Source organism: Triticum aestivum, chromosome 3A, assembly GCF_018294505.1.
Source record: "Triticum aestivum cultivar Chinese Spring chromosome 3A, IWGSC CS RefSeq v2.1, whole genome shotgun sequence".
Taxonomy (NCBI): Eukaryota; Viridiplantae; Streptophyta; class Magnoliopsida; order Poales; family Poaceae; genus Triticum; species Triticum aestivum.
The window spans coordinates 427,628,648-427,648,131 of NC_057800.1; the positions used below are offsets into that span (position 1 = coordinate 427,628,648).

General features: G+C 46.4%; 1 protein-coding gene, 1 non-coding gene and 1 pseudogene across 2 annotated transcripts; 1 reads left to right on the plus strand and 2 right to left on the minus strand.

Annotated features, from left to right (window-relative positions):
- Positions 1–11,128: 11,128 nt before the first annotated feature.
- On the minus strand, positions 11,129–15,201 carry LOC123061497 (DEAD-box ATP-dependent RNA helicase 25). The gene is made up of 10 exons (XM_044484620.1): positions 14,739–15,201; positions 13,700–13,806; positions 13,549–13,604; positions 13,206–13,430; positions 12,924–13,130; positions 12,766–12,852; positions 12,590–12,685; positions 12,289–12,504; positions 12,029–12,211; positions 11,129–11,883 (listed from the first exon to the last, which is right to left on the minus strand). Exons 1-10 carry the CDS (start codon positions 15,098–15,100, stop codon positions 11,656–11,658), a joined length of 1,767 nt encoding a protein of 588 aa, XP_044340555.1. The 5' UTR covers positions 15,101–15,201; the 3' UTR covers positions 11,129–11,655.
- A 671-nt stretch (positions 15,202–15,872) lies between these two features.
- On the plus strand, positions 15,873–15,953 carry TRNAL-AAG (transfer RNA leucine (anticodon AAG)). The gene has a single exon. It is a non-coding gene; the product is annotated as a tRNA-Leu (tRNA).
- Positions 15,954–16,811: 858 nt separating this feature from the next.
- Positions 16,812–19,484, minus strand: part of LOC123061500 (probable protein phosphatase 2C 7) — a 6,444-nt pseudogene continuing 3,771 nt past the window's right edge.

Sequence of the window (19,484 nt, forward strand, 5' to 3'; positions counted from 1 at the left end):
AAAATGAACATAGCAAAGGCACAATTCATCGGGAAGAATTGGAAAACGAATGATGATAACTTGAAGGAATTTACATACATGAGAACGAATAGATCCCGAGATGATTAGAGAATAATTGAATGATGCACCGGTTAGATTTGGAGAACGAGAGCTGAACGCTGAGAATGAATAAACCCGAAATGATGGCCTTCAGATAATCAAACTGAAAAGAATCTTGAATTGCTCTGGATAGGTGAAAAGAATTCTCACAATCGAAAACAATTGTGAGAGGATGGTATCAAGCTTGAACTACGCATCTCTGAGAGAATGGATAAGATTGAAGACAAATTCTTGTTCGGTCTTCAAATGTTGAGAACTACGATGAGAAGCACCACCAAGAATTGTTGAGATACTCCGGAATGAAAAATAGAAAGGTTGAGCCAACGATAAAAATAATGTGAAAGATCTTGGAGAAGGCATTTGACTGATGATAACTCATTCTTACGTCAAACTTCGAAAAGAATTTGAGAATACCTCCGGTGAAAATTAGAAGAGTCAGGTAAGATCCTGGGAAAAGACCTGTGGGTTAGGGCCCACTCAAGAGAAAACACCGTTGAACAATTACTTGAAAAGGAGATAGCACCAGTTGAATTAAACGGCTTGAATGAGATAACAACCTTGAAATAAGTTGAACGGATCTTGAATGACAAGACGAGCCTTCTGAGATAACTTTGGCACTCCGGAACAAATATAGCAAGAGGTGGATGATTAAGAGATGCAACGGCATGGAAAGCATTTAAAACGAGGAAAGGACATGATCAACAAAACTAGAATTGAATCCACCGGAGAAAAAGAACGAATAATGATGAACTTGTAGAGCATCTTCATGAAGAATCACCGGATAAGAATATTGATGGAAAAGAATGGAGAGACTTCACATCAATACGATGGATACTTGATTAAGAAATCTGAGTCCTTGAAGAAAAAGGGGGTGGGTGGGCGGGAAAACAAAGGCAAACTTGGGGACAGATGAAACGAACAACGTTGAGAAGACTTGAGTTGATCTTGCGGATGTTGAAATGATCGGAGCCACTTGAAGCGAGACACACCGGTTCAAAAGAAATTGAGATGGCAACCTCGAAGATCAAGAAGGATTTGTATTCGCATAGGAATATGAGAACACCGCTTAGGAAAGGTATGGAAACAACCTTGACTTTGAAGCAACTCAAATACCAAAAGAAAACAAAGGATTGGCTTGCAGCATAAGCCGGAACAAACATATGATAGAGATTTCGTCCGAAGTTTTTGTGGTGGGGCCCACGCGGGCTCGATCGTACAACACCATCATGTACAAGGCAGTGCACATGACATACGAAGCATCCCCGAGTCAGCATAGCCAAGGACTCTTTAAGACACAACAAGACCATTGTAAAACCAACCGTGGATAGGCGGACCACTAGACGTCGAACCCCAATCTCGTATCATGCATCTGTCAGAAAGATATTCTAAGAGCTACTTGAATTCCCACTTATAAACTCCCGAAACTTTCTGGTTATGCAATCAGGTGTTGGGGATACAGGGGAAGCATAATATCTCACCCAAAACTAGCAAATCCTACATCCAGCTATATCCATCCTTCAACACATAACCAAGAAACCTTTGGAAATCATTTACCTCAACCTTCGAAAAGCATCCGTTATACGAGTTATGGCAATACTCCCGAACTCCCGCCCCAGTACTAGGTGGCGTCGAGGTTATCTCACCAACAACTGCATAAAAGAGATTTTCGATGTCGGCGAAACTCAGGTATTCCAGAATTGCAACGATAAAATTGTGACGACAACACCTCGGAGCTCAACTCCCCGGGACACTGCCACAACCCCTAAATGTCAGGAGGCACCAAGAACAATGTTCTCGTCACAAAACCATCGGAACAATTCCAAGATACCAGCATGATCCTAAATTTTTTTAGTGAAATTTGAGAAGAGAAGAGTCAAAACTCTACGTCAGGATGCCTCACCAGAGCGACGAAGGGACTGAGGAGTAAAAATAATCCTACTCTCTGATATATATAAACCTATAAGACTCAAAACATTTTGTTCTAGACTCAACAACGCCAGCGATTTGATCAAGCAGGGGGCTCCTAAGTCAGGGAAGGCTCTGATTACCAACTTGTAACACCCACGATGCGGCTATATCTCCCATGTGTCGGAGCATGACTTAGAGGCATAACCGCATTGTAGGCATGTCGCAAGAGGGGTAATATTTACACATCCCATGTACTGAATAAGAAAGAGGTACAGAGTTGGCTTATAATCGCCACTTCACACAATACATAGATATAGCACTACATCAACCAGATACAATCAAGGTCCGACTACGGAACCAAAATAAAAGAAGACTACCCCTAATGCAAAAGATCCCCGATCGCCCCGACTGGGCTCCACTACTGATCAACTGAAACGAAATAACATGATGAACAAGATCTTCATCGAGCTCCTCCTTGAGCTCGGTTGAGTCACCTGCACGGTATCGTCGGCACCTGCAAACTGGTTTTGGAAGTAACTGTGAGCCACGAGGACTCAGCAATCTCACACCCGCGAGATCAAGACTATTAAGCTTATGGGTAGGAAAAGGTAGTGAGGTGGAGCTGCAGCAAGCACTAGCATATATGGTGGCTAACTTACGCAAATGAGAGCGAGAAGAGGAGCAAAGCACAGTCGTGAACTAGAAGTGATCAAGAAGTGATCCTGAAACTACTTACCTTCAAGCATAACTCCAATGCCGTGTTCACTTCCCGGACTCCGCCGAGAAGAGACCATCACGGCTACACACGCGGTTGATGCATTTTAATTAAGTTAAGTTTCAAGTTCTCTACAACTGAATATTAACAAATTCCCATCTACCCATAACCGCGGGCACGGCTTTTGAAAGTTCAAAACCCTGCAGGGGTGTCCCAACTTAGCCCATCACAAGCTCTCACGGTCAATGAAGGATATTCCTTCTCCCAGGAAGACCCGATCAGACTCGAAATCCCGGTTACAAGACATTTCGACAATGGTAAAACAAGACCAGCAAAGCCGCCCGAATGTGCCGACAAATCCCGATAGGAGCTGCACATATCTCGTTCTCAGGGCACACCGGATGAGCAATCCGTACAACTAAAACCAACCCTCAAGTTTCCCCGAGGTGGCGCTGCAAGGGGCTCTAGTTTGGACCAACACTCAGAGGAGCACTGGCCCTGGGGGTTAAAATAAAGATGACCCTCGGGGGCGCGACTCCCAAGGGAAAAGTAGGTGGTGGCGAGGCAACAGGTAAAACCAAGGTTGGGCCTTGCTGGAGGAGTTTTATTCAAAGCGAACTGTCAAGGGGTTCCCATTATAACCCAACCGCGTAAGGAACGCAAAATCAAGGAACATAACACCGGTATGACGGAAACTAGGGCGGCAAGAGTGGAACAAAACACCAGGCATAAGGCCGAGCCTTCCACCCTTTACCAAGTATATAGATGCATTAATTAAACAATGTATATATAGTGATATGTCAACAATATCCATGTTCCAAACATGGAACAAACTTCATCTTCACCTGCAACTAGCAACGCTATAAGAGGGGCTGAGCAAAGTGGTAACATAGCCAAACAACGGTTTGCTAGGAAAGGTGGGTTAGGGGCTTGACATGGCAATATGGGAGGCATGATATAGCAAGTGGTAGGTATCGCGGCATAGCAAATAGAGCGAGCAACTAGCAAGCAAAGATAGATGTTATTTCGAGGGTATGGTCATCTTGCCTGAGATCCCGCAAGGAAGAAGAACGGGTCCATGAAGAAGACAAACGGACGTAGTCGAACGGATCCTCACAAACGCAACGTTATCGGAACCAACCCAAAGAAGCAACACCGGAAAGAAGCAAACAACAAAGTAAACAACCATCACATAAACATGGCATGATGCACAATCAAGTATGATGCATGTCCGGTTTAATGCGGCATGGCATGGCAAAGTGCACAAACAATACTACAAATTAAGTGGGGCTCAATATGCAACGAGTTGCATATTGACGGAACACCACATTCAAGTTATTTAGTTCGATCTCGTTTATGTACCCAATAATAATAAATGTTGTTAAACATGGCAAGAGGGTGAAGCAAAGTAAAACTACCTATCTAGTCAAGTTTAAATGAGGCCGGAACAACAAAACAACAAGTCCGGAAACTCCTCATGTGCATATTTGAATTTGGTACTGTTCTGCCCTAAACACCATTTTAGAGTTATTAAACATGCAAAGCAAGTAAAACATGTTAAACTAGGCATTTTTCCACCCCATTTACATATAAAGATTATTTAAATCCGAGCTACGGTTAATTAGTTATGAAATAAAGCATTTTAGCATGGCATAAGAGAAAATTAATGCAAACAGCAGTTTAAACATGTCAAACATGATTGAAAGTGGCATATTATTAAACTAGATGAAATTCTAGTCAAGTTACATATATAATTTATTTAGATCCGATGCACGGTTGGTGAGTTATGATGTGCATGATGTGCAAGGGTGTTTCTGCAAAACGGCAAATCCTGGGAAAATCGTTAAATCGCATATCTAGGAAAAAATGGCTATGGGCCGAAACTGCACATGGGCCAATAGTGCAAAAGGAGAGGGGCAGCTCACCCATGGGCCATGGCCCAGGTCGGTGATGCTAGGCCCGGTGCGGTGCGGGAGTTGCTGGAGCTGGGCCAGCCTGGCGCTTGCTAGGCCTGCGGTCAAAGCGACGACGAGGAACCGCTCCTTCGTACTTTGCTCGACAGAGACAGAACGCGGCGCTGAAGGTCAACGGCGAGGCGGCATCAGGTCTCGGCGCGGCAACGGCGAACTGGGGTCGCCGGGATCCGAGGCGGCAGGTCGAGGGATCGACGGATCCGAGCGGTGAAGGCTGTTCCCGCCGGCGGACTTGGCGGATCGAGGTCGGGGAAGGCCCTGGCGACCATGGTGGGGCTTGGCGTTCTCTTGCGACTCCGGCAGCCAGGTGATGAACGACGAGGATGAGGAAGGGCACGCTGGTAGAAGCCAACATGGAGGAGGTCCGGCGGCCATCGTTCCATCGCGGCAGCAGGGCGTCGGGGAACGGCTGCAGCAGTACGAATCTGGTGGCGGGGAGGTCCAGGCGGAGAGCAGAGGTCACGCAACGAGCGGAACGGGAACAAAGACTGGGCGCGGGTCCAGAGACAAGGGCGGCTGCTCCGGTCGCCGGCGTGGTCCTGTGTGTGAGAGAGAAGTGAGGCGCCAGAGATGTTACAGAGAGAGGGAGAGGGAGCAGCGGGGAAGAAGAGAGGCGACGAGGAGCTGCATGGTCTCAGGGGAGCAGGGGCGGGGTGGATCGAGGAAGGCAGGTGAAGGCGACGACTGGGTGGCACTGAAATTGTGGAGAAAGTGGGTGGCGGCGCTAGGGTAGGATCCCTAGAAATTAGGGGTTTGTCTAGATTAGGTTAGGGGTCTATATATAGTCAGTGGATTTTGGATAGGGGCATTTGGTCCCTCCGATCTTAAACATACGGTCCCGGATAAATAGGTTAGGGAGCCTAACTAAGAGAACAGAGACGTTTTGTAGATGTTAGGGGATGATCCGGACCCATCGGTGACGACTGTCCGGGTCGGGTTCGGGGAAGTTTTCGGACGCGCGAGGGGGGCCGCGGGTTGACGAGAGAGGTTAGGTTGGGCCAGGCGGTAGGTAGAGGACTGTGCAGAAGGCCTCAGGCTGAGAGAAGAGAGAGACAGAGAGAGAGAGAAACCCGTCAGCGGTTTCAGAGACCGGAACGTCCGACGAAAGACCGGCTACTATTGCCGCTATAGATAATCGTTGGGGTGTCAAACGGACTCCGAATGCGATGAAACTTGGCAGGCGGCCTACCTACAACATAACAACACCGCATGCCAACTTTCAACCCATTTCGGGAACACTTTTCGGCCACTTATAAAATACTAATTCGGAGGTGCCGCGGGCACGTGCAAGTGTGGTTGGGCTCAGAACGGACAACGGAAAGAACTGGGAGACCCGGACGGATGCAAATTTTGAAAAACATGATGATGCAATGCGGATGATGGCATGGCAAGATGCAACACGCAAGCGAATGACATGGCAACGTCGGCGAATAACTGGAAGATACCTGGTGCATCGGTCTCCGGGCGTCACATTGATCTCTCTCTCGTGTTCTTGATTCGGCACGATCTTGATGTATCGCGAGCTTTGCTATTATAGTTGGATCTTATGATGTTTCTCCCCCTCTACTATCTTGTAATGGATTGAGTTTTCCCTTTGAAGTTATCTTATCGGATTGAGTCTTTAAGGATTTGAGAACACTTGATGTATGTCTTGCATGTGCTTATCTGTGGTGACAATGGGATATTCACGTGATCCACTTGATGTATGTTTTGGTGATCAACTTGCGAGTTTCGTGACCTTGTGAACTTATGCATAGGGGTTGGCACACGTTTTTGTCTTGACTCTCCGGTAGAAACTTTGGGGCACTCTTTGAAGTTCTTTATATTGGTTGAATAGATGAATCTAAGATTGTGTGATGCATATTCTATAATCATACCCACAGATACTTGAGGTGACATTGGAGTATCTAGGTGAAATTAGGATTTTAGTTGATTTGTGTCTTAAGGTGTTATTCTAGTATGAACTCTAGGATATTGGACAAAAAGAATAGCTTCGTGTTATTTTACTACGGATTCTTGAATAGATCGATCAGAAATGATAACTTTGAGGTGGTTTCGTACCCTACAATAATCTTTTCATTTGTTCTTTGCTATTAGTGACTTTGGAGTGACTCTTTGTTGCATGTTGAGGGATTGTTATATGATCCAATTATGTTATTATTGTTGGGAGAACTTGCACTAGTAAAAGTATGAACCCTAGGCCTTGTTTCAACGCATTGCAATACCGTTTTCGCTCACTTTTATCATTAGTTACCTTGCTGTTTTTATAATTTCAGATTACAAAAACTTATATCTACCATCCATATTGCACTTGTATCACCATCTCTTTGTCGAACTAGTGCACCTATACAATTTACCATTGTATTGGGTGTGTTGAGGACACAAGAGACTCTTTGCTATTTGGTTGCAGGGTTGTTTAAGAGAGACCATCTTCATCCTACGCCTCCCACGGATTGATAAACCTTAGGTCATCCACTTGAGGGAAATTTGCTACTGTCCTACAAACCTCTTCACTTGAAGGCCCAACAACGTCTACAAGAAGAAGGTTGTGTAGTAGACATCACTGTTATTCTCCGGCGACGGCGGACGAACCAGTAAACCCTCGTACTCCCCTTCGCGTGGGAAACAACTGTCGAGTCTTCCCTGGCTCCGTGTCGTTCCCTTCCTAGGCCTTGCCATCGTCCACCGCCCTGGTTCTCTTGGCGCGACATGGTCAACACGGTCAACAAACGACATCCATTGGAAGTGGATTGTACGTTGAGAGGCTGACAACTGGGTCCACGACCACATGCAAGGTAATCCCTCCTTATTACGCGTAAAATAATGATTCCTCTACCTGACAGCTGGGGCCCACCGGAAGGGCCTCTGTATTTCGCGAAAAAAATGTTCCTCGTGCTGACAGGTAGGTCCCACCAGCTATATCTTCGCATGCAAGAAAGGGCCTCCTTATTACGCACAGAAAAAATGAATACCCCTTGCTAGCTGGGACCCGCCATAGTGGGAGGCTGACTTGTGGGCCTACTAAGTTGACGGGTACGGAGGGCTTTGTCAACTTAGTCAATATGAATGATTCTAGCTCCAGTGACCATACGATGTCCATCCAACAGTCGTAGTGCTTCTTCAACCTCTGGTCTTCTTGCTCCATCCGCCCAAACCAGCACCGGTCGTGCCGTGAGCTCTTGCCTCCCGTGGCCGGCTGTGATGCCGCAGAGGCCTCACCGCCCCCTACTACTCCCACCGCTGACCAGGCCATCCACTCACCCACACCCCCTGTTATTCTGCGGCGACGGCAGCCTCACACCGCAGCCGAACCAGTGAACCCTCGTACTCCTCTCTGCGTGGGCTTCCACTGCCGCGTCTTCCCCAGCTCCGCGTCGTCCCCTTCCTAGGCCTAGCCGTCGTCCACCGCCCTGGTGCTCTCGGCGCGGCGTGGTCAAGTGCTCAAGGAACGACTTCCATCGAAAGAGTACTATATGTGGAGAGGTTGATAGCTGGGTCCACGGACGTAGCAAGGAAGTGCCTCCTTATTACATGGAAAATAATGATTCCTCCATCTGACAGCAGGGACCCACCTGACGAGCCACTGTATTTCGCAAAAAAAATATTTGCCCCCTGACTGCTGGGACCCACCAGCTACATCTTCGCACGCAAGGAAGTGCCTAACAGTCGGGACCCACCTGGTCGAAGCGTACATAGCATTGTCATTCTGGTTGCGAACGTGTACGTACATATTGGTCGATCGATCTCTCTGCAAGTATGAACTGTGGCCGAGTAAGTAGCGGCACATGTCGTTGTAGAGCACCCGACATAGCAGTTCACGCAGTCCTGTCTAAGTCATGTACACGTACGTACAACCACAGGGCAAAAAATACGACACCGTACGTACATACGGGCGGGGTCCCGAGCGCGTACTTGCGCATATATATACGGACGGCCAGGGCTTGTGTACATGGAGAGGCAACGGACGGCAGCAACAGCGTCCTGTTCATCGGGCAGCGAACCGGCTGGGTCAGAACGGAGAAACAACATCTTGTTCATCGGGAGGCAACCGACGGGGTCGGAATATGTCGTGTTCATCGGGAGCCAACCGGCTTGGATGGAACAACCGATCGAAACAAGGCCTGACGTACCGCAGAACGGAGGAAACGACCTTGTGTTCGACTAGCCACGGTCGAAACGGGATCCTGTTCATCGGGAGGGGTCTGGCGTACTACAAAACGGAGGAAACGGACTTCCCTTGGACCTCCTATGGTCGAAACGGGGTCCGGTTGATCGGGAGGGGTGTGGAGTACCGCAAAATGGAGGAAACGGACTTGTGTTGGAGCGCTACGGTCGAAACGCGGGTCCTGTTCATCGGGAGGGGTGTGGCGTACCGTAAAACGGGACTCCACGAGATATTGTTCATCTCCATCGTCGATCTCCTCCAGCCTCCACGGGCTACTGTTCATCCACCGTCGACCTCCTCCAGCCTCCACCTGCGATTGTTCATCCACGGGCTCCTGTTCATCAAGCCTCCATGGCTCCTTCGCGGGCTACTGTTCAACCAGCCCTCTCCACAGGGTCCTGTTCAACCACCCCTCCACGGGCTACTGTTCATCCAGCCCTCCACCGGCTACTGTTCAACCAGCCCTCCACGGGGTCCTGTTCATCCAGCCCTCCACGGGGTCATGTTCATCCACCGCCAACCGGCTCGATCGGAGTCCTGTTCATCCAATGGCAATGGCCTCTACTACCATGGGGTCCTATTCATCCAACCCCCCACCGGGAACTGTTCATCCAAATCCCCCAAACAACACTCATTGTTCATCAAGGGAAGGAGGCGACAGGGTTCGATCGGTTTCAGTTAGCAACAGTAGCGAAGGAATCACTCGGGTTCAGTTAACAGCAAGGGATCAATCGCTTGGGTTCAGTAACGTAGCTGGTGCAATCGCTCGGGTTCAGTTAGAGCCCAACGTCTCGCTCGGGTTCAGTTAGAGCGCAACGCCTCGCACACGCGCGCGTACGTGTACGAGAGAAACGCGTATCGCTCGGCCCCCGACCATCCACCGTAACCGGGAACTCCCCGATATTTTCCTCGCCCTCGCTTCTACCACGGTTTTTGACGTCATGGACGACCCAAAGAATGTCATGCAGTTGCGTCTCCGGCCCGCCCAGGACGAAAAGTCCAGTTTCTGTCATGATTTTTTGTCATAGAAGTAGGAGCCCACCACATTTATGATGATACCGGGTTTTGTCACAATTATCGTCATAAGCATGACAAAAAAATTCGTTCGGCCCAAAATGTCACGGATGTGTCTTTTTTTGTAGTGATCGACCACGAAGGACTTGCCTCACTTGGGTAGATCTTCACGAAGTAGGTGATATCCTTGCCCTAAACTCCTTGGTTCAACTCCGCAATCTTGACGGAGGCTCCCAAGTGACACTTAACCAATCTAGGAGACACCACTCTCCAAAAGGTAATAGATGGTGTGGTGATGATGAACTCCTTACTCTTGTGCTTCAACTGATAGTCTCCCCGACACTCAACTCTCTCACACAGATTTGAATATGGTGGAAAGATGATTTGAGTGGAAAGCAACTTGGCGAATGCTAGATATCAAGATTCTTGTGGTTGGATTGGAATATCTTGGTCTCAACACATGAGTAGGTGGTTCTCTCTCAGAAAATGAGTAATAAAAGTGTAGGCACGTTCTGATCGCTCTCTCCCGAATGGAGGAAGGGTGGAGGGGTATATATAGCCTCCACATAAAATCTAACTGTTACACACAATTTACCAAACTCGGTGGGACTTGAATAGTGAAACTCGGTCAGACCGATTCAGTTCAAAATGTGAACGTTAGGCTTTTCGGTGGGACCGATATGTTAGGGTTAGGGCATAACTTAATCTCGGTTAGACCGATCACATGAACTCGGTGAGACCGATTTCAGTAATAGGCAAATAGAGAGTTGGTCGGGCAAACTTGATGAAACTGATCGCTCATTTCGATGAGACCGAAACGTTACGGAAGGAAAACAGAGAGTTTGCATTGCGAACTCGGTGGGACCGATCGCTCATCTCGGTTAGACTGAAACGTTACGAAGGGAAACAGAGAGTTTGCAATCCCATCTCGGTGAGACCGAGATCCCTATCGGTGAGACCGAAATGATTAGGGTTTCTGTCTATGACTATGTCAAATGAACTCGGTGGCACCGGATAGATCAAATCGGTGAAACCAAGTTTGACTTTTGGTTTGGGACACATGTGAAAATGAGAAAGTGGTTGAACGCTTTTGGAGCATATGACTAAGCATTTTAAGCAAGCCAGACATTAAGCAACACCCCATTCTCTTTTTAACACTAAATCCAAACAGGGTGTAAGGAAATACGTTTTGTACTTCCTCCGTCGCGAACTAGTTGTCTTAGATTTGTCGTTTGACTGAGGTAATACAATCTATCTGGAGTGACCATGCTGATAATGCATTTAACAGATTTACGATACATCACATTAATCTGCCCATCAGAAAAAGCCTGATTCCATACAACAGGCAGAAATACTAGCTGATACATATCGTAGCGACATGGGTTTGTTAAGGTATGTGGTGCCCTGTGGTACAGTGAGCAATACATTTCTGAAAAAGGATCAGAGCATATCCTATCAGGACACTGAATCGTTTGGTCTGTTGCTTTAAATAATGAATCAATGGGGTCTGTCTGAACCCGTCTCCTATGGATAGTGAACCGGTCAAGATTTAGCATACCAGCACTAAAGAACCGGTCAAGATTTGGCGTCAAAAATAATACAGTGGCCATGCTGGAAGTGAAGACTTCTGAGCTCGGAGAGAAGCTATGGTTGTCCAAACTCTGACCATCCTCCGCAGACCAATCTGCAAATCCCCAGTATCAGCAGCACTGAGGTGCATTGTGGTTGGCCCAGTCGTGCGCTCTAGCACATGAGTCCTGCTTTTGCCCTTGCAGATCAGGCTATGTAGATCGAAAGCCAGGAACTTTGCTAAGACCCATCTTACGAAGAATGAGCTTGGGTATGGCTGGTGGGGCCGCAAGTCCCATGCTCCGGCTGAACTCTTCGCCGAGAGTAACAAGTCTGGACTTGTTACCACCAATGGTCTTGTTTGAGTTGTAGTACCCTAACCATGCTTGATATGCTGATTCCTTGCTCTTCATCTCTACTCTTCTGAGTGCACCTTTCACCTGTCATAAGAAAATCGACGGTTAAATGCACAGCTAATAGTAGTCCATCGCTGCTGAATTTGCACCAGACTGATCAAACGACACAACGAGCTACACAACTAATAAACCTTGCAAAAAAGCAGTGCTTAAACTGAATACTGCTTACTTCTGTTTGAGTGCTTGAATCAACTGAAGGCGTCACAGCCTCTGATACCGACAGATCTTTCACGCTGGTAAGAAAATGGCTTTCCCAGGGAGCCAACAGTAAGAGGCCCTGCCCTTCCTTGCCTTTCCGTCCTGTCCTACCAATTCTATGTATATACTGTTCTCTACCAGCAGGAATCCCAACCTTATAAATGCAAATAAATTCTATGAGGAATGTGCATGAGATATTGGTAAAATTAAATCTGTGAAAACAGAACCTACCTGTATGACAAGGGTGACATCAGGATAATCAACACCACGGGCAGATACATCAGAACTAACTAATATCACACCCTTTGACCTTCTGAATTCATCCGAGACCTTAGTTCTTGCAGATTGTGACTTTCTGGAATGAATCTCTCTTATATTCAGTTTCAGCTGGGAGAGAACTTCAGCAACAAGTTTCGTGACCATTGCAGTAGTACAGAATATAATCACCTGCAAAATTGCATGGGTAATGAGTTAAGGAGACACAATACATCTTAAATATGCATGATTGAAACTACCTGCTAAGATAACTTACTTTGTAGTCCGCATCATCTGCGACATGCTTCTTCAGTACATCATATAATATAGAGAAGTGCAGATCAAGTGGTGCGATCATATACATCTGGCTAACCTGATGCAGCAGCACTAATGTAAGGTACTTTCTTGCTTTAAACATTTACCGTACAGCTCATAAAAAATGATGGTCTAAACCTGTGAATGTGTCTCCTCGTCACCCTCTTTAACGGTGTTAATGAACCTATAGTCCTTCCTCATTGCTACGTGAGAAATTTGACAGACCTAATAACAAACATTCAACAAAATTAGACTGTAAATAGGCATTAAAAGTGCATAATGACAGACGCAGTTACCTCTTCTGGAACAGTAGCAGAAAACAGCAGTGTCTGACGGTCTTTAGGAGTGGCAGCCATAATTTTTTCAATATCTCTTCTGAATCCCATGTCAAGTAGGCGGTCAGCTTCATCAAGAACAAGAACCTTCACCCCTTTGAGCCGAGTAGAAAAACCAGGTGTGTTCTCAAGATGATCCTTAAGCCTTCCAGGTGTAGCAACAAGAATCTGTTTGGCCAAAACAAAGTATTAGTGCATAAACCACACCTAGATATGTGCAAACTTGAGCTGATAAGTAATCACCTGACACGGGTTAGCCTGCATGTTACGTTGCTCTTGAGTTATTCTTGTGCCACCAATTACAACCTGAACACCTAGCGAGCGATGATACTTGAGAAGCTTTTTGGCCTCAACAGCGACTTGGTTTGCAAGCTCTCTAGTAGGGCACATCACAAGCAAATTTATAGACGACCGCAACTGACTCCGTTGAGAACTGGGTAATTTAGAGAGAACCTCAATGGCTGGCAGCTAGAAACGCAAAAAGGAAACTCAGTTGGACTGGATAATGATTTAGAATATCACTGCAATAGTTCAGTAAATGCTAACACCATCGATTTGACTATTGGGGCTGAATAAAAAGGAGTACCAAAAAGGCAACGGTTTTTCCTGTTCCTGTCTTCGCTTTTGCAAGAACATCTTTCCCTGTAGTGGAGCAATACATTGGAATATCAGTTACAGGGCTCCCACCCAAGAGATTTGTATCAGAGTGAAGCAACAATATATGCAGTTTTGTTGACCTTGAAGGATTACTGGCAGAGTTGCCTCCTGCACCTGGGTCATCCTTCCATATCCAGCATCTTTGACGCCTTTCAGTGATAATTCAGAAATAGCACACTGATCAAACCTGCAATATGCAGGAGATTACTAAACCGAAAAATCCAAATGCATAAAGCTATTGACAGTTCTCGACTTTCAGGCAAACCCAGTCTAGTTGGCAACTGGCGTCACGAACTAGAACCATTAGTTGTTTAGTCGCCAATTCCAGATGGCATCTGTACTCCCTAGCGTCGAATTACATAAAACCGAGTAACACAAAAAATTTGGTTGTTGTTCTATGTTTTTCTGTGCCATACTTATTTTACAGCTGCAGTAAGAAATTAGTTAGATAAAAAATTATATAGCCAATGACTATACTCTCATCAACTTACATGTTCTGGAACACAGCATGCCCATTTGCAGCTTGGTTCAGAGAAAAGACAAGGCAAGAACCCAAGTATCTAACAGCGGCCCAACCAAATGATACAAATATAATTCACCGTAATGTCAAACACAGCAATACTTCAAAGAGGCGGCAACCGTCGATTATAATGCTACGGATTTGCATTCACACAAACAGATGACGCTATTAGAAGTTTAGAACTCTGTAAGAATCAATTAAGTGTAGCAGAACAGTATTCTAAATTTCTTCCTACCGCGCTGTTTTAAGATTTAAGCTCTACTCATAGAATCACCCACATTTCTTATATTTCAAACAGTAAAATCAGGCGACATTAACTGACCTCAATGTCTCAAACTCTCCATTTCTACCACACAGGACGCTATTAGAAGTTTAGAACTCTGTAGAATCAATTAACTGTAGCAGAACAGTATTATAACATACATTCTATATTTATTCCTACCACACTGTTTTGATATTTAAGCTCTATACTCGTAGAAACACCCAGCATTTCTTATTTCAAACAGTAAAATCAGGCGACATTAACTCAAACTCTCCATTTCTACAATTCTGAAAAGATTTGAGAGTGGGCGTTTGTAGCCTTCGGCTTTCTCTATTACCGTGTCTCGCTGAGGTAGGAGCCATCCACGCCACCCGCCTCGCCGCCAATCTTCTCCGCGTCCAATTGCGGAGCCTCCCCTTCCCCTTCCTCCTCGGCACCCCTTATCCTGCTCGTGACAACCCTGGGAAACGCAAGTCTGCCTTCCGAGACCCTCCGCTGCCTCTTCGGGTCGGCCGCGCCGCGGGCGCTTCCCGACCGGAGCTGGCTGACGACGTCGCCGATGTCGACCTTGGCGGCGGCCAGGGAAGAAGGGGCTCGACGGCCGCTGGCTGTAAGACGGAGGCGGAGGCTGCGAGGGGAGGCCCTGGCGAGGACGGGGAGGCCGCCGTGGGTGCGGAGGAGAATATCGCCGCCGGCCATCTCCGGTGAGTGGCTGGGGCGTAGGGTTTTGGGTTCTGTGTGAGTCTGCGGCTTGGCGCGCGGGGACGAGAAGATAAGATATTTCGCCGGGTTCGTGGGACGCGGCTTCCCTTCCCTTTATAACGGCTGAATTTATTTTAGTCCCGCAAATTACAGAGAACCACATTTGTACGTATTGTACAGCAATATTTGCACCGAGTCAGTGGTAGTTCAAAGACGCATGTCTTCTGACTTCACGACACTACAGGGACAGGATATCAAAAGCAAGTTCCCAAAATGTGGTGCAATTTTGCTCTAATTATTTTGGAAAAACTCTGATTTATTATTACAGACAAACCGGTAAGAACTAAAAGCAGCACATGTCTGCGACTCAGCCACGATAGGTCGATGTATCTTGCCAAACACATGCCGCTGAGAAGAAGCATTCATCGATGCCACCAACAAGCGGCATCATCATCATCCATCACAGTTCACGGCACGATCTTTCGACTCTGATTCCACCATGAATGACCACCCATGCGATACGTGAAATCCTCACAAGCGAAGCCATGACTCTGATTTGTAGCTAGCCAGGTGGGTGGATAGAACTTCATTCGGATGGGAAGAGGGACATTGTAACCTTTTGTTAAACTTCAGTTTTTCTGGTCCGAGGGTAAAACACCTGGTCACCTTGCTTTTGTTTCTGTTTCTGATGAATTGATGAAAAACATAAGTGGCTTGGTCAGGAATTCCATTCTGATATGAGGGACAATCCCAATAGTCGGGTATCAAAGATCGGATGGCCGAGTTGGTCTAAGGCGCCAGATTAAGGCTCTGGTCCGAAAGGGCGTGGGTTCAAATCCCACTCCGGTCAAATTCTTTTTTTCTTCTCTCCTTCAGTTTCTTTTTTCTGTTCTGGAAAGTATTTATTAGGACACATTCGTAGAAATTCCTAATTGCTCTAGTGATCTAAAACATCTTACATTTTGTTTACGAAGGAAATAGTAAATAAATTTTATTTTAGAAAAGGATTCACTTCCTAATTAGTAAAAACAAATATTTTAAAAAGGGATTCATGCTGCAAACCAGTAAGATTGATTACATGGATGATTGCGATTGTTTCAATAGTACAACTAAAGAGGGAGTAGTAGAGTACTTCTCTTTATATTTCACATACACTGAAAAATCCACTTGATTAGTTACAAATGAACAAAGAGATGAAAGTGTATCAGAAACGGACGGAATTGGGTGGGTCAGATTTGTGAAGTACTAAAAGCGTTTATTTTAGAAGTTGAATGTTTTAACAATGTTGATTTTATTGCTCTGAGAAGCTGTTCATTTATTAGTGGTTCTGGTCTGCTGTGTCAAGGGAGTCATTTCCGTTACATGGTTAAACCAAACGAGACTGTATTTGTCCATTCTGCATCTAATACATCATGTGATATGTTTTCCATAACGTTTGCGTTACCATCTGTGAAGCAAACACGTCCACAGTTCGAGCTATTCTTGACAGTGGTTCTCATGATGACAGCTTCGCTGGTCTTTGTTCGGTTAAACCTATCCCGAAGAAGCTACTGTCACAAGAATTTCTCGTGATTGTACTCTCCGCTGGTTTATTGAGGATTGGACGGGGTTGAGGGGATGCAGACTTGTAGGGGATTTAATCCTCCTCAACCCCCTTCAATCCTCTATAAACCGAACAAGCCCTAAGAGAAATTCTACAATGACCCCAAGCACAACAAATGAAGGAATATTATAGACAACCGATGAAGAGGCCATAGTTCGACCTGCATCATGGCAGGTGATCCCATGTATAATAAGCTAAAAAGAAACAAGAAGATCAACCTTGGTCACTTATTTGGCACGGTGAAACTCTACAACTATGCATGTTATATTGTCGGTGCTCCCACGCGTGAAAGCGATCTCTGTCAGCTTTCGGGCCGCAGCTTCAGAGCCCACCTCCTCCTTCACAAATGCAACGGCGTGCTGCAAAACCACATTTATTATATATGAGCACAAATTTGGCAAGGAATGACAGTTTTAAATGCAAAATCAAACGAGCTGCTGGCAAGAAAATCATTTTCTTCTCGCCTGAAGAGAATAAGAGATGGTAACTTTGCACAAGTCAACGAATTGTCAATCCTGAAGCCATGCTTTTTCAATAGTATATTAACTGACCGAATAAGGCTCAAAGCAAATTGGTTTGCATCACTGCGTCTTCACAATGGTGCACTAGACATGTCAAGTTCAATACAACACATGTCGGTACGACGTATACAAGTCCCTATTTGCCACAACTCATACTACAATATATAATGCAACAAAGAAAGTCCACCGGAGATTTCACTATTGGTAGTCATGGCGCAAAGAAATGGAAAATAAAATGTGTGTGCAGCTGTGCATGAAATTTGGTACTCCCTCCGTACAAATACTATAAGATGTTTTGGATATTTCAATATGGACTACATATGGACTGAAATGAGTGAACAAACACTAAAACGTCTGATTCAGAAAAAAGTTAGAACATCTTATATTTGTGAACGAATGGAGTATTATGGTATACTGACCTCATTTGACACCACGTCCCACAGGCCATCACTAGCCAAAATCAGATACTCCAATTCATCATCTATTTCTTGTTCCTGACAAAATATTTTGCAAATACTCAAGTAAATTGCCCTGTGGCCAAGTGCATACATGACATCTATCAGGACCTAGGGCATTATTGTGTAATGGCATCTTTGCAGTCGGTATAAACAACAGCAAGTTACTGAGTATTGCAAGATCACCTGAATCTCAGGCTCTGCAACAACAAACGGCTTCAACAAACGATCTCCAAATGCCCGAGACATGGCAAGTACACCACCTACCCTCCATGTTCCTGCAAAGCAAACATTTGGCATTATCAGCTAATAGATATTTCAACAAACACGTGATTGGTTTTCAACAAAGTAAATCATCATATAACTAGTGTCAGGCTTACCACTAAATGTAACAACTCCTCCAGCATTTTCAATCCGTTCCCGCTCGTCACTTCTGTCTGGTTTGTGATCATCAGAGAGCACAATAGCTGCAAAGAAGATAAACCGAACTGATTTACCAATATGTTATATGAATATCCCAATATCAACAGATACTGGTAGATAAGCTGCTCATGCAATACAATCACCGGATATTTAAATGGTTGTAAGCCAACCCCGAAATTTAAGCAACTACTACACAAATGCATTATCCAACAAAATACTATTTTTTGACGGTGCTACGGCGGGCTTACGCCGGCCTGAACCATTTTCATTATAAATAAGAAAGATACAAGACAACGGGTACAAGAGATAGCAGCCAACACACCCAAGAAGGAACAAAGAAAAACAGAGAGGAGAACCAGACGCAAGCTACGAACAAAGAACCACAGAGAGAGAACCAGAAGCAAGCTGCGACAAGCAGCCAATACCAAGAACTTAGCACCCATCACCACCGGCGGACCAAGAAGAGCGGGAACTAGCTTTGTTGGATTGGTCGAAAGGAGGTCCGCCGCCGAGAAGACGTAGAGAAGAAGTCGTCTGCTGCTCTGCATTCACTCAGCACCTTGAAGGGCTAGGAAGTCGCAGCCACCGTCGAAGGGCATCCCACTGCCTAGGAACGTCGCGACAGAGAGAGCCACAGACCGCACCGAAGGGCAATGATCCACCGAGACAATCCTGCACCTCCTCTGGGCCACACCACGGCCGCCGTCACAAATAGAGAGAACCAGAGCACTGTGCGAGGCAACCAAACCTCAAACGCCGTCGAAGAGCAGCGACCACCGAGACCTAACCGCCGCCACGAGCCCCCAAAAGGAGAGGCCAACCATCAGCACTGGATGACCAAGGCATTGGTCACCGCCACAGAGCACCTCCACCGCCACCGCCCTACAAACCAACAACCCGAACCAACGCTCCAACCCAGACATCAATAGACCAACTGCGGATCCATGGCTCCTAAAACAACGCCCCCAAGGGGGAAAACGACATCAAAGATGGCGTCGTCGTCCGATCCAGAGAAGGATCTAAGGCTTTCGCCCAGAGCACAGGAAAATAGCGGCAACGGTAGCTCCCTAATGATGCCTTCATGAAGGGAAAGGCGCCCGAGGACGTCGCCATCATAGTTGCCGACGATGTCGGCAGAAGGCTTTCGCCTGAAGCATCCCAGCCCGGCCATCTCCGCCACGCCGGCCACCAAGTCCGGCAGCGTTAGACCTACCCCCTCCTGCCAGTCCCCGGCGAGCGTCCCCGCTAGGTCCAGCAAGAGATATCCGGTATCACAGCCACTCACCTCGAGCACCTGCACAGACAGAGCCGGTCGATCTCAGCCGCCACCTGCACCCAATCCCTCACCGCCGGCCACAACACACCACCACACGCCTACC